Source organism: Amblyomma maculatum, chromosome 8 (genome assembly GCF_055883805.1).
Source record: "Amblyomma maculatum isolate TAMU_Amacu chromosome 8, ASM5588380v1, whole genome shotgun sequence".
Lineage (NCBI taxonomy): Eukaryota > Metazoa > Arthropoda > Arachnida > Ixodida > Ixodidae > Amblyomma > Amblyomma maculatum.
This window is the reverse complement of record NC_139351.1, coordinates 32,072,411-32,088,548: the sequence shown is the minus strand read 5'-3', so window position 1 is coordinate 32,088,548 and position 16,138 is coordinate 32,072,411. Positions and strand designations below refer to the sequence as shown.

The 16,138-nt window shown below is 41.8% G+C and overlaps 1 protein-coding gene across 1 annotated transcript; it reads right to left on the bottom strand.

The window, feature by feature from the left end:
- Positions 1–15,192: 15,192 nt before the first annotated feature.
- Positions 15,193–15,804, bottom strand: LOC146180857 (uncharacterized). The gene has a single exon (XM_084575670.1). The coding sequence runs from the start codon at positions 15,802–15,804 to the stop codon at positions 15,193–15,195; it is 612 nt and encodes a 203-aa protein (XP_084431796.1).
- Positions 15,805–16,138: the final 334 nt, after the last annotated feature.

Below are 16,138 nucleotides of genomic sequence, written 5' to 3'. Positions count from 1 at the left end.
AAACCAAAGTGTACATATTAACGAGGTACGACTGTATACTGAAGTTTTAATTCATGGAGCATGCGTTATTTTTGCTTCGTTTAGAAATAAATGTGCACATTGTTGGATGCTCTTTTGATTGGATATTTTGTTTACTAGAATTGCATTTTTAAGTCCATCAGCGGTTATAAAGGTATACTAGAGCTCCTGTAGATCCTTTTTGTTTTTATTTATCGATATTCTAACGAAGGACAGTAATGCAAGGGAATTCAACAAGCAATTCAACATGTACCGGGATTAGGTAAGGAAGATTCATTACTTGAACACAAACTGCTAAGACCTACGCATAACTATTTTTTCTTTCTTACTGCGTGCCCGTTTGCGCATTGGTGTTTTATTTCGTCTCACCATTTCCACTACATCGTTTGAGGTTTAGGTAAAAGAGATCATGCCTTGGGGCATATTGCTCATATTGCTTGCGCACTGTCTTTGTGGCCATGTTTTAATGGGTTCTAAGGTCGCGCTGCTACACTTATCAAATCAATTCGCCCAAGTCTCTGACGCTGCTTCTCAAATTATTTTCATCTTCGTCTTCTTTTCCACATTAGGTTGTAGTTATATTGTCATGGGATGGTGACAAGGCCGTATGCAGCAAAATAGAAGACAGGTAAACACGCACAGAAATTAACTCTTTATTGGGCTGACTTGCGCTCACAAAATAACTGAACAACTCGGCGGTGGCGATAGCAGCAAAAGTGCTCGCTGGCCGTCGAATTCCGAATGCCCGTCGCACCCATCAACATTCAGTTTAAAGGCAATCAAGAAATATCGAGATAAAGCCGCAGACGGTGACTAGCACAACCTAGAACATTGAAGAAACATACGCTAGTTGGCGGCATCTTCGAGACATTTTGGCCGGCAAATATTCTGATCAAGCTACATTTCGCGACAACGGAGCTTGTTATCGTTGATGAATGAGCGCAAGTATAACTGTGCAGTAAATGGCTGTGTTTAATGATGCAGCGTGAAGAGCAGTACCAGTGTCCCAGAAATCTGGGGCATGCACTCCTCGCCACGTTAAAAAATACTAGAAAATGCTAAATGGAACATCTCGATAACTGAAGCTCAGTAGCAAAAGATCGATCGTCAAAGCTGTAGACCACGAATTCAAGCAGTGGAGTGAACGCTGGGCGCCGTTAAAGGAACATTGTGATTCTTAACACACAGCACATTTGCATAGTGCGTTTATCTAATAAAACGCAAATAATCGCTGGCTTATATTGTTTCAACTGTTGGCGAGGAAATATCGCCTTGAACAAAAAAAAAAAAAAAATACGCTCTTCATATGCTGTTTTCTGCTGCCGCTTGTGACATGACATTGTTAGGCTACCCATTCGCCCATTTCCTGCGAGATCTCCTATGCCTAGTTCCGCCGTTATCTTCCTTGTATACTTGGTTGCTTCTTCAAGATTTCGTGACGCAGAGAAACCTTCCAGTGGTGCATGTAGCGTCCCACGTGTGGGGAATGCGTAAGCGCGTTAAATTTTGCGGGCGGCCAATTAGATTTCGAAGTCAGCAGTGGGCCATAGCCAAATTAGGCCAGGCACCAAATTGTTTAAATTCGAAAACATGCGTAAAAGGGGGGGGGGGGGGTTTGGAGGGCTACGTTTTTGGTCTTCACTTATTGAAGCCACCATTGAGACATAGTCAAATTATGGTGAACAACAATATTTTGAGTTAGCCCGCATACTTTTAACAGGCACCTCTGAGCTGGCTATAATGATATTAGAATCGACACCGATTTCAGAACATTTGGACGAAGATAAATTTAGGGGCACCAGGGGCTAAACTTTGTAGAACGTCCAGCTAAATTTGGAAGCCGCCTCTCTGTTGACCGTGACAAACTACTTAGACATTACCTATATACCAATTAGAAGATACTGACTACCCCTTTTTGAGGTTATTGGTCCGCGGACTTCTACGGGCACCTTCTGCGGCCAGATACTTTTCCGCCAAATATTCCTGCTAATGTTTATGCATTAAAAAGGAAATAGATCAAAATAGCTAAGCTAAAGGTGCACCTCTGGAAAGTCGAGCGCTAAGCCGGTGGTTCCCATTGAACTGACCAACTGGGTAGACAAGCAATAGCACGCATCGAATCCATAATCTACCGCAGCTCAAGGGGGGGATCAAACACGAGCCTACATCGGCGGTTATGCTAGAATTCTGCTCGTTGGCGACACCATATACTTAGGCGTTCGGAAGTGATAACTCAATTTCATTATAAAGCTCCACTAGAGCCTGGCCGTGCGAACCTGCCTGCATGGCCAATGAGTAGCGTGCCTTTTTCGGGATCCAAGAGGCCTTGAAAGCTGATTATTATTCCATACTGTCACATCAAGTGAGCAACACGAACGGGAGGCCCTCCCGACTTTGTCACAGCATGTGTTATTGTTACGTCGCACAACATATCGGCCAATTGCTGCTCAGCCATGCCACCTGAAAACTACCACCTGCCACTGTCCTTCAAGGTTCGACGAGTTCTTCTCCTCATCCATGAAGGCAGACTCGGCAGCCTGTTTAATCAAAACGATCACACAATTCTTCGATGTATTGTTTGTCTAGATGACGTCACTGAAAATCAAACGTCATGAGTCAACTCTGATGTTGCTGTCGTTTTGAATGTTGTACTTTAAGCTTGGCTTAAGGTCAAATGAGTAGAGCTATCGCTGTAAGGAAACGAATTATGTATTATAACGGCTCACAGCGTTTATGAAACTATGGAGCACACGGTACTCTGACGGCATTCTATCGGTCTGACCTTCGATGGGCTTTTTCAGCAGCTTGTGCAAAATAGGATTATTTGACAGATAACTTTCTCCATGCAGCAGACAAGAGTGCCCGATAGCTGATAACCCAGGCAATTGGCTATTGAAGCTGTCTGGCACTTTGTAAAGGCATGAATTTTTGAGCGGTGACTCAAGGCAAAGCTTAGCAGTCCTCCTCGTCGCCGAAAAAGAGCTACCGGCTGCGGAGGGAGTTTTGGAGCCTTATATAACCTGTGCCGAAAAGTTGCTTTACGAAATCGTTCAGTAGCGCGGCACTTCCTGTAGAGTTTAAAGAGGCCGGATCTGCATTGAGCGAAGAAGGGAACCTAGTGAAATGCACAATAAATAACACTTGCCACACGAATACGCGATCCTCATTGAACTCGCCCTGCATTGACATTTTCAAGAATAATTGAAGCATCCGGTACTACACTGCCGTTTTGAATGACCATTGAGAAGTTCCCTTCGTGTGCGTTAGGTGGCGCCAGGAGTGGCATGGGAATAGGGAAATCTCCGCACATCAGGAAGCAACACAAGGTAGCAGAATAAAAGCAGCTTAAAACTGACCAATCTAAACTAGAAAAAGGCAAAAACAAATATTCCTAAAAACAAATCTACAGGAATAGATGGAATTCCGATCAAGCTGATTAATGAACTTGGTCCAAAAACTAAGGAAACATTGTTAAAAGCTCTGGAAACAGTCATAACGAATAAGCAAATTCCGGACAGCTGGCGGCAGAGTAAAATTTTGATTTGTAAAGGGAAAGGAGAAAGGATGCACATAAAATCCTACAGGCCGATTACCATAACATCTATTATGTACAGGTTGGACATGCAGGCGGAGAAATTAAAGGTGCAAGCATGGGTAAAAATTAACAAGGTACTCGGAGAACTTCAGAACGGCTTTAGAAATGGTAGGCGCTTAGATGATAGCCTGTTCGTGCTTACCCAATGCATCGAAATATCTAGAGTGGAAAATAGGCCTTTGTATTTGGCCTTCCTGGACATAAACGGGGCGTACGACAACGTAAACAGGGAACTCCTGTGGAACATATTAAAAGAAGAAGGTATCGGTTCTGAGATAATAGAGTTCCTACAGGAAATATACCTGGATAACAAAGTAGAAATTACATGGGAAGGGATAAGAAGTACGGAAGATGTCAAAGTATGCAAAGGATTAAGACAAGGCTGTCCTCTATCACCGCTGCTGTTCATGCTTTATATGATAAACCTGGAACGGAGGATACAAGACAGTAACCTAGGTTTTAACCTGTCATACAGATTAGGTGGAAAGGCGGTAGAGCAGCGCCTCCCCGGTTTGATGTATGCAGACGATATTGTGCTGCTAGCTGTTAGTCTGGAAGAATTGCAAACTCTAGTTAAGTATTGCGGAGACGAAGGGGGCACTCTAGGCTTCAGTTCTAGCGCAGTTAAGTCGGGTCTGATGATTTTCAACGGCTCAACTGATCAGGGTCTTAAAATACAGCGCCTTGAAATACCTAGAATAGCAGAATATAAATATTTGGGGGTATGGGTAAACGAAGGATTGGCATACATTGGAAAGCATGAGAAATCACTTAAGGCTAAAGGGTGAAGAAATGCCGGGATAATGAAGCATAAGGCATTGTGGGGATACAATAGGTATGAGGTTTTGATGGGTATTTGGAAAGGAATTATGGTGCCCGGACTTACTTTCGGAAATGCGGTTTTGTGCTTAAAATCAGAGGTACAGTCGACATTAGAAATAAATGAGAGAGCCGTTGGATGATTAGCACTAGGTGCCCACGGCAAAACCACAAATGAGGCGGTACAGGGAGATATGGGCTGGGCATCTATCGATGTACGGGAAGCTCAGAGTAAAATATTATAATCGGAGGAAATCGGACAGTAACAGATGGGCAGCTAAAGGATTTAAATACCTGTACATAAAAAGCGTTGACTCACAATGGAGGAAAAGAACTAGGAAACTAACTAGTAATTATGCTAGTCACAAGGACGGAGAAATAAAAAGCATTAAGCAACAGGTGAAAAACACAAAATGTAAAAATTGGATAAATTCGATGGAAAAGAAAGAGTGTGGAATTATACCGAAAGTGGAAAATGCAGATCAGGAAGGAAGCTTTCTTTGATAAGTCAAGAAGCAGTGCCCTACTTTTTGAAGCTAGATCAGGGTACCTTAGAACACGCAGCTACAAAAAGAAATTTAACAATGAAGATGACGCATGTGCTGTATGTGTTAACTCCAGTGAAACACTTGACCATATTATACTCGAATGTAATGGTAACCAACCGGAAGTTGATGCAGGCGCAGTCACTGTTCCTGAAGCTCTGAGGTTTAGAGATACCAGTGGCCGAGTGAATAAACCGGCGGTGGAAACTAGCAAAAAACGACTGGAAGATTGGTGGCTTAAAAGCAGAGCAGTGACATAATGTTAGTAATGTAGAAACAGAAATTTAATAAATAGAATGATGGTTTAGTTAACCATTCTAAATCAATAATTAAGATATATGGAGAAAAATGAGCATGATAGCTACTGCTACCTGCCCGTTTCAAAGGGGACGCTCCTATATTCCATCCATCCATCCAGATTATAAAAATACGTTAATACAGTCATGAATACGGTTTTACCAATGTCCCAATATGCCTTTTTATTGCATTTCCGTGTTAATATTTGTGGTCTTATGGCATACACTCGCTGCTATATTTAGAGCTCGGTGATGAGGTTGTGGACGCCCGCTCTCGAACGTGCCTGAAAAATTAGGAGTGCTTGAGGTTGTGCCGTATAGCCTCGGGCTCGATTGCAATTGAAAGTTGCCGTATAACAACGATCTGCATTTAGTAGAATGGTGATTGAGTTTAATGAGGATCGAATGTGCTCGTGTGACAGAGGTATTAAAGGGTGTCACGGTTGCCTTAGAGCTTTCAAGCCTATGACATTGTGGCTAGCGCACAAGGACAACGCAGACAGAAGGCAGTGGGACAGGACACATGATGTGCTCTAGCCGCTATGTCAGAACCTGTACATCAACTAGTCCAATTAAGAGCATTGGTAGGCATTAAAGCCTGCCGGTCCAGTACTTCATTGACATGCTTTTCTGATGTACGAAGTTTCTGTTGAAGTATGGACAGAAAAGTATCGATGTTTCATTTCATTGCTGGCGCTCTAGAGATACATTTATTTTAACATGCACTGTAATGTTATTTCGAATTTTGTCTGAGTTTGCTGTGCATGAGCCGATAATAGCTAATTATGCACGCTTTCTGTGTACAATATTCCGAAATAATTGTGCGCTTCCTTTGCTGAATGTGCTTTCTGGTGACTTCAATTTTCGAAATAGGCAGAAAATATATCGCAAATTCTGAGCATGGCTGAAACTCCTCTAAAATACATGCCTCAAACCGGTTACTGAACTATGTAAGTTGAATGCAGGAGCGCATGAAAAGCCTAAATTTGCCTTGAACAGTATACAGACAGATAAATAACTAAATACATGCCATTTAGTATCCATGTTATCATCACATCTTTTGAGTCCAGACGACCATTTTACCATTCGCGGAAAGAGCAGCGGAAAGGCCTTAAGCACAGTTGTCCGCGCCGTGCTGTAGAAGTGGTCCTCAGCCTCTAGCGCTTTTTGTGCTCCTCTCTGATACTTTTGGACGCGCCTTGAAATCCATTATCCTTTTCTCTGGCACAAGAATTTTCTTTATATTGTCATTGTTTTTTCAAGCCAAGCATATTTTTCTTTCTTTTTGGTTTCAGCTAGGACGTCATTATCTTGTGTGTGGAAACGAATGCATGTCTGCTCTCTTTCGGGCGTGTAATATTACCCTTGTCTTCCTCTTCACGGCTCGCTGCGCTCTCTCTAATTGAATTTCTATCCTCTTTCTTGAGCCTGCATCGGTGATGCAGGATGGCTTCGATGAAGAACTTCAACCTTACAAGCCGGAGGTACTGGAATGAGTAATGGTGACGCCGTAATTATCAGCTTTCTTTCAGCAATATATCATTTTTGCCGAGTAAAAGACAGAAAAAAAAAAGGAATTTTTAATTCATGCATTGAAGATACGACCGAGGCTACTTTCTACTGCATGGCATAAAAGAAGAGGCCTTTTTCAGTGTCGCATCCCAGAGGTAAACTTTTGGAGGTTTTTAACAACGAATGAAGACGAAACTTTATGTTTGCATGTGTGTCGTTGCCTTAGCACCAGTCCTGTTCTGTCTTGTCCGCTTTAGATAGTGGCACTTTCGAAACGAGGTACGTGCATAGCTAGCCCCAATCAACATCCTTGTTCTGAAGGGATACCGACGGCGAAAGTAAAGAGATGATATCTAGAAGCGTTGTTTGTGTTTCATAGTATCATCCAAATCAAATAAGAGGTATTATGCGCTAATTCGCCGAATCATCTACAAATTTGGTTCCTGCGCGGACTTCTTACAGGCAAGGTAGACGCTTGGGCATGTCGGTTAGACATTATCGGCGCAGCTCATACGACGAGGACGAGATGAGATACAGCACTTTGTGCCTCCTCTCGCCCTCGTCGGTTACAGGAAATATATTTTAAAATTATAGTATTGATCAGATACTTCGATATCTGCAATGAAAAGAAATGGAAAGAACCAACATTGCGTATTCAGTAACCCTCTATTTGTGCATATTGGCTATATGGGGCTGAAAAATATCGCCATAAAAGCAATCATGCGCTCACTACCACCGACCAAGAATCCTGTCCGACTTCATTTATTTCATCGCTATCATTAGCTAAGCTGCTTCGTGAAGTCAAAACCACATGTATTCGCACAGCTAATTAAAACATTGTCTGATACAGTGGCTCCAACGCCCGAGCCTCCCGACAGGTGTTCCAAGTTCATCCGCCAACAGAAAGAGTGATGGAGATTACGATTGACTCATGGTTGACCATGACCGCTCGCAGGGCTTTCACTCTAAAACAACCATCGGAGCGAATTCAAACGGACGATATTGAACCCGTGCATTTGAGGGCAGTAGCAGAGCGTCTTAACCACTGAGCCACCGCGGCGGGTGATTTAGATCGGTATAAGCATGTTTAATTACGGTAAAACGTCTCCTATTTACCGGCGCGGCTCTCGGATAGCTCCAGAAAACCATGGTCTCCGCGATCAAGCGAGCCGTGCACTGGAGCTGATCGCGGAGGCCACGTTCACATCTCCGCCCTTTCACACAGCGAATGCCAGATGACTCCGCATGTATAGCTGAAACTGCGCCTTCGTTCGCACTACATTCGGTTAAAGAGAAGTAGCCCTTGCCACGTTTTGACACTGACTTGAACGACAAAGTAAAGCAGAAATTTCTAGGTGGTTTGACTGCGCCAGCCAACGTTGCATTTACGAGAACTTTGAACTATGACTATCCTTCTATACTTAAGGACTTTCCCAGCTAATGTTTAGAGTGGGCCAAGTTGATTTTAAATATGTCCATCTTGGGAGTGGGCGAAGTTAGTTTTGAGCCTGGGTAAATTCAGTTTTTGAATTTTAGAAAGCCATATTTCTGCGTACGACAAGTCCAATACTCAAACCGTCCCTTGACTTTAAGGTACAATAAGAGGGTAATGTGATTGTCGTGTGTTTGATTCCGTAGCTGCCAGCTGGAACTTGACGGAGAACGTGACATGAAATGCACAGCGTGACAGTGTGGTTGTAAAATAAACGGGGGGATCGAATGGGACAAAGAATATGAGGTTCCGTACCAACTTCTCACGTAAAGTTGTTGGGTGCGGGTCCGCTTCGCGCTGACAGAGCATTTTGAGAGCACAGAAAAGGCTTCGTGCAAGTTTAGAGAGTGCAAGTTTAGGTTGTTTAAAGTGTTAAATAGTGCTTTCGCAATAAAATAATCTCAACTAGCGAACGCTGTTGCTTCTAAAAATTACACACCGACAGGAAGGAGTACTTCCGTATTTGGTGGAAAACCAATATTCAATCAAACATACTTATAACAATACCGCTTTGAACAATGTAATGCAAATAACAATGAACAACCGCAACACCATCTACTTTACCATGGGTTCTATGGTAGAATAACCCGCATATAACAATGCTGCAATAGCAGATTATTGCTCATAACAATTACATTTGGTCACTGAGTGTAAACCCAAGCAGGAAAAAAAACACACGAAAGCTGCGACCATGCCAGCCAAACCACATCCCGCAGTCCTAAGAATGAGTAAGTTCCTGCGGGACATCACGTGTGCTGAACATATTCTACTTACTTTTGTGCAGCAGTTGGACGCCCTGCAGAGAGATGCCAACAATATTGGCTTCAAGAAGTTAAATTTGAGCTGATTGATAACAAAGTTTGCTGCAAATAAGTGAAAAGTGGGAGCTACTCCTTTAATAAAGTTTCTCAAGTTTTTCACGTTTTCTTTGTTGCTTTAGTACAGTGTTGTTGGCTTAGCCCAGTTGTAAATATTATTGGTTATCAACATCATCATCATCATCATTATCACCAGCCTGACTATACCCACTGCAGGGCGCAGGCCTCTCCCATATTTCTCCAATTAACCTGGTTCTGTGCTAGCTGCATCTACTTGACCCCTGCGAACTTCTTTACCTCATCCGTCCACCTAACTTTCTGCCGCCCCCTGCTACGCTTTCCTTCCCTTGGAATCCAGTTTGTTACACTAAGCGACCATGGGTTATCCTTTATTCGCGCTACGTGTCCTACCCATGCCCATTTCTTCTTCTTGATTTCCACTAGAATGTCAGTGACTTGAGTTATTGCTCTGACCCACTCTGCCCGTTTCCCATCTCTTAACGTTATCTCTACTACTTTTCTTTCCATAGCCCTCTGCGTTGTCCTCAACGTAAGTAGAACTCTCTTGGTTAGCCTCCACGTTTCAGCTCCATAGGTAGGTACACGTAAGATGCAACTAGTGTATATTTTCCTCTTGAGCGATACCGGTAAGCTGCTAGTCATAATCTGGGAGTGCTTGCCAAATGCGCTGAATTCAAATCTTATTCTTTTTGTTATTTCCCTTTTATGGTCCGGATCTGCAGTTACTACATGTCCTAAGTATATTAAAATACTACTTCCAGCGCTTCGCTACCTAACGTAAACTGCTGTTCCTTCCCTAGGCCATCGAACATTATCTTAGCCTTCTGCATATTGATTTTCATGCCTACTTATTTACTTTTCCTGTCTAGATCATCAATCATTGTATGCAATTCATCCAATGAGTTACTTAGAAAGGCAATGTCATCAGCAAACCAAACATTACTGAGGTATTCTCCATCTACCCTTATCCTTTATCTGATTGGTCATAACAATGATATATTCATGACATTTTAATATTGTAATAAGCGGGTTTGACTCTAATCTCATTACAAAGAAAGCAGGAGTCGTCGCTGTAGCAGAAAACGAGTCGATAAAATCATAGTGGTGATAAGAGAAACACGGATGACGTTATAAAGCTGTCCTACGCGCCTACAGGAAGCCGTGCACCCAAGATGCATAACTTAGATACATTCTGCAGTCATCTGTAACTGAGACCACCGCCACGTTACCCCTTGTTTACGCGTTTTTCCTCTCTTTACACTCGCCGCTGGCTGATTTCCATGAGACGCCAGTTTTCCCACAATTCGTATTTAGTTTGGTACGCTACCATGTGTCGCACAGCATTCTGGGCTTTGTTACGCGACTTCTCGTTTGCGTGTAGCGTGTAGCTTAACCGTCTTGTAAAGTTGAAGGCTAGCTAGCGACAATAATTTAAGCCACTGAGACAGTGCCTACAACTAGCTACTTTCAAACGGAGGCTACGACCAGTACGGATTTCTTCAGGCCACATGAAGCACAGCAGTCTAGATGCACCGAATACGATACGAGCAGAAAGAACTTCACTGCATGCTGAAATCCTAGTGGAAAACGTTTCTCTCTTTGGGCTATCTTTCTTTCTAATTCGTACACGTATGAAATCTCTGGCACCTTTGATGAACTTTTAGCGGAAAATAGGGCCCATACGAGCCCAATACGCTCCGGCTATGAACCTCGAGCTGTGAAGCCATGATGTACTATAGTGTACTCAAACAAGGATGTAACGGCTGATGTTTTGCTTTCTACCAGTTCAATTTAGTTTTTGGCCTGTTAAAATGACTTAGATCCGCTAAAAAAGTTCTCCTAATGGTCTAGTTGTGCCAAAGTGCCTCACACTGTTTCTCTTTACTGTTTATTGCACCGAAATCTCATGCACGTTATTGCTTATGTGTAATGCAATATAGGATGTATCCAAATTAATGATTTTCTCTTTCTTAAATCGCTATTCATGTTACAAAAGTTAGTTGAAATGGTGAAATAAATTTTTGTCGTTAGAGAGAAATTCGTTTCTGTGTGCAAAAAGTTTGCTGAAAACAATTCGAGGTGTCGGATTTTATCTTTTCGATAAGCTTTAACAGGTTGCCTCACTGCAAAATTGGCCCTTGTTGTTCAGCATTAGGCGGAAGCTAGATCACTCTAGAAAGCCACTAAACACCACGAATTTGAGACCTGCACACTGGACTGGCTTAACAATCTCGTACTGTATTTGCAACGCCTGCATAACAGTCTGTAGACACGTGCGCTTTTTACAGCATCAGGAATGATGGCAATATCGCAAGCAGAAAGTGTAAAGAAATAACTGCAGTGTTTCGTGTAATATGTGTAATGTGCAACGTTTAGTGCAATTTTCTGGAGCAAAACATTGGAACACGTTGCCTATTAATGTGAAACTTGAAGTTAACTTTAAAATGAGTTGCAAAATGTTCTTTATTAACAGCCAAGAAGAGTCATGATCCCCTCCCCGCCCCCCCCCCCCCCCCCTTTTTATGTGCGCTTGCGTTTTGTATTACTCGCCTATTAATTGTTCGCTGAAATGTATTTTCTTCCGTGCGTGTTGATTCTTTTTGTTTGTTTGTTTTATATTTTATTCTTTTTCTTTTTGTGTGCGTGCTCATTACGGCTGCCTGATCAAGTTCATTCTGTAATGGACCGTCTACTAGCCCCGCGGCTATCGGTCCAAATATTCTTTATGTATTTTTGTTGCATACAAATAAAGGTCACTTTGATCGATTGATTGATTGATTGATCAAGATTCAAATCTCAACCAAAAGAGTCATAAATCTCGTTAAAAATTTGGCGCTAGACGTATGTGAAAACCAACACACGAAAATTAGCGGGATTCCGAACAGTGAAGTTGAAAAGTAAATGTGCCTCAAACATTGTATTTGAAAGGATGGAACTATGAAGCTGACCGCCGTGCGTAGATCTTCTAACGCCAGCCGACACGAATACTCCCAGTGCCAGAGAAGCCACTCAAGCCTACGCATGTGCGCACAACGTGCAAAGTAATCGTTCACTATCTCACCAGACGAATGTTTGTCTACTTGGAAATACATTGTGGATGATAGTACCCGACCTTTCATTAAAAAACAAGGATAAAGTTGGACATTGCAACGTTGTTCAAGCGCAGATTCCTGCCATCTTCAGCGGAAAACTTCATGTAAACAAGAGACCGAATAGAAGCACGTTGGCGTCGTCTAAAGGGCCAGACAGAAAAAAAAAAAGTTTCGTAACAGATTAACAGTACAAGGAATAGTGCGACTGGCATATGGCATTTAAAATTTGCTGCGAGATTCGTGACAGCTTCTTTGGTATCAAGGAAGCAAGAGCACCAGACAGAGCAAGCTCGGCCCCGACCAAAATGGAGGCAGAAAACAGTAACACCTCTGGCGTAAGCAGGCAGCACATCTTCAGTGGCATGACCCCATAATGGTGGCTGAAGAAGCCTGAAATAACTGGTTATTTAATACAATATTTTATATTAATTTGAACATTCATATCACAGTTGAATTCATTTCAAATTGATAAATTCTAATATATTAAACAATTATTACCTTAAACAAAATTCTTAGTCGTATATTCTGAAGATATAGTTCATTTTCGAAGTTTTTTTTTTCCAATTACAATCCTACTAGAGAGCATAAAGGGTAGTATAAAATAACTGAGTATAGCAGTCTATTAATTAGCTTCCTTTGCATAATGCAGTATATAAGAGTGTCATAAAGATCAGTGTAAAACTAAATGAAGTGAATATTTAGCTCTTTGACATAATTCAGTACATCACAGTAACATTCTAAAGAGGTGAAGAAAAAGGAGAAAAAAGTCAAAATGTGGAAACAGAGAAAACGACAAACACTTTTTTTGGTGGGGGAGGGTGAAGTAATGTATTTTAACTCATTTTAGATTCAACCTCCAGCCATCTGATAACTATAAAGAATCAGAAGCTTCAAGCCTCCATCCCTCCCAACAGCAACAGTAAATACTGACCTCCAGCAATGACCAGCAATTCGAGCAGTGTCTGCAAGCTAACAGTGTTAATATTATACTGTTAATATACTGTTAATTATACTGTTAATAAGAGAAATTTAGTGTAGGAGGACGAAAACTAAGTACGTGGGCGTTCTGGTGCCGTCTGGCTCGGGTGCACTTTTTTTGCGTGAGTAACGTTGGTTTACATAGTAACATCAATAGTGTTACATTTGGTCGAGGTTCGGGGTAAACAAGCAGGGGAAATAACATGAAGAAGACTAGAAAGGCATGAACTGAAAATTAATAGTTATTGTCAGCCAGCAAACATCACGTTAACCATTGAAAGAAAAATTAACTAAAGAGAAAAAATTTCGTTGAGGTTTGGGGTAGAGTGTGCCATTGACCGTTTGCCTTCGAACTCTAGTCCCGGATCGGATGGAATTTCAACAAAACTGTTAAAATGAACCAAGCACATCTCCGGATTATTGCTGTGCAGGCTGTTCCAGTACTGCCTTGGCACTGATAAATTGCCTAAGGATAGGAAAATTGCTCATGTCATTCCTGTCTTTAAGTCTGGAGACAAAAATTCACTTCACAATTACAGGCCTATTTCGCTCACTTGCGTTTCATGTAAACTCCTTGAGCACATTATAGCATCTCAAATCATGCAGTACCTTGTGAATGCTAAGCTCATCTTTTCTAATCAGCACGGGTTTCAACGTGGACGTTCCTGCGAACATTGAACACATTATCAACAAGGCCGCCAAAACATTAGGCTTTCTAAAACGCACTCTCTATCAAGCTGATGAAAAAACGAAACTCCTAGCCTATACAACACTTGTCAGGTCTCAGCTTGAATATGCATCCATCATTTTGCACCCTCATCAAGCTTACTTAGCAAACTCCATTGAATCTCTACAGAGTAAAGCAGCCAGGTATATTGTCCACGATTATTCCTACCAAACTAGCGTAAACAGTCTCAAGCAACGATTTAACTTATTGCCCCTTGAGACTAGGCGACGAAATGCCCGCCTACCTTTCATGCACAAACTATATCATGGTTCATCAGACTTTTGAAAAACGTTCCTTCGTCCTGCCCCCTTACATATCTGCTCGCATAGACCACCCATTTAAAATTAATCCCATACATGCGCGCACAAATATCTTCAAATATTCACCACTGCTACTTGATATTTCACAATGGAACAGTTTGCCAGCAGATGTCGCTACCATACCTGACCATAGTTCATTCCTCAAGGCTTTGGAGGGAATTGAATGTCAAACTGACTTCACTTTGTCAATAATAATTTGCGATGCTCATTACTTTTTTACCTTGATGTGTAGTGCTGTGTTTTGTCTTTTTCATTTCAGCCTACTGCTCGGTATTATGCGCGCGCATACCTCGTTTCTTAAGAGTGTGTAAAATTGCTTAGGTCACATAACTACTGCATAAAAAAAATAGCGACCTGAATGACTTGTTTTTTTTTTCCTCCTCTCTGATTCTTAAGTGCGATTGTTACTTATGTGCCTGTTATAACCAATTTTGTTCACGTAAATAATTAAATAAATCGATAATATACTTGGTGAGGGTGGCAGATTGGGAGAGTTGATTGTTCATGATGAAGACTGAAGCGCTCGAAAACACGGGCAACACAAAGAAGACAACACATGCGCTAACTTTCAACTGAATGTTTATTACATGCACATTATCATTTTATAGAAGATGAGTGCATCAGAAGGCATCCCGTGATCCTATCACACTGCAATCACTAGTGCCACAGATACTGGTTTTTGTTCGCGCCACCAAGAAACAGCCATTCTTTTCTTGATAGAGATACAGAAGGCTCGCTCACACATTTGCCTTCTAGGATTTTTTTTAATTCAATTACCCTAAAGGCCATTTACAGGCATTACATAGGGGGGGTTGCATAGTTCAATAGAAGACAATATGTTCTACACTTTTAATACAATACCAACTCAAGCACATATAAATGGACAAAATAACAGAGACTGTGGTTAATAGTAATAACAAAAATGTTGAATTGTTTTTGTGCTGAATGTTACCTATCCACTAAGAATATATTTTCCAGAACTTCTTCAGCTTCTGTATGAAAGCATCATGATTTAATGTGGAAACAGTATCTTGAGGCAATTTGTTCCAGTGGTGGATGGCAAGAGATAATTGGGAGTGACTAAGGAGATGCGTGCGTGAAAACGTGGGTTCAATTTTGAAGTTATGATCTAAGCGCGGAAATATCCGGTGGGCGGGTCTGATATAACATGCAGCGAACGATGAGTGACTATGATAGAGTCTGTGTCTTCGCTTTTGAAGTGATGATAAGTTTAGCGATGCTTTGGTGGCGGTTATGCTGCAATGGCGAGAGTAGTTTTTTGTTATAAATCTGGCTGCTTTATTCTGAACCGACTCCAATTTGTTGATTAGGTACATTTGAAGCGGATTCCAAATTAAAAAGGCGTATTCTATTTTCGAACGGACGAGGGCCGTGTATGCCAAACGTTTGGTAGCAGGATTAGCTTGGTGCACGTGACGCCTGATGAAGCCAAGTGCTTTGAATGATTTGCCTACAATTGCATCGATGTGGTCGTTCCATGTTAGATCAGAGGAAAGATGAACCCCTAGGTATTTCAGTGTATCAACATTCTCAATGGGAGTACTATTCATGCAGTAAAAAACGTTTGGTAGGCCTAGGGTTAGTGGCAAATATCAGTGTCTTTGTTTTAGAGACGTTACTCTGCATTTGCCACTGTTCACACCAAACGGCGGTTCTATCGAGGTCAGTCTGTAAAGAGTTAGTATCGGCAGGGCTGGTAATCTATCTGTAGATAACACAATCGTCAGCAAATAATCTTATAGTAGAAGCAATGGTGTCACTTATGTCATTAATGTAGATCAGGAATAGAATCGGTCCGAGTACTCAGCCTTGTGGAACGCCTGATTTTACCAGGGTTGACGAAGAACAGCATCCATTTATACGAACATATTGGTAGCGGTTGGT

Excerpts from the sequence above, each read along its gene's own strand:
- LOC146180857 (XM_084575670.1), bottom strand. The coding sequence starts at position 15,804 with ATGAATAGTACTCCCATTGAGAATGTTGATACACTGAAATACCTAGGG.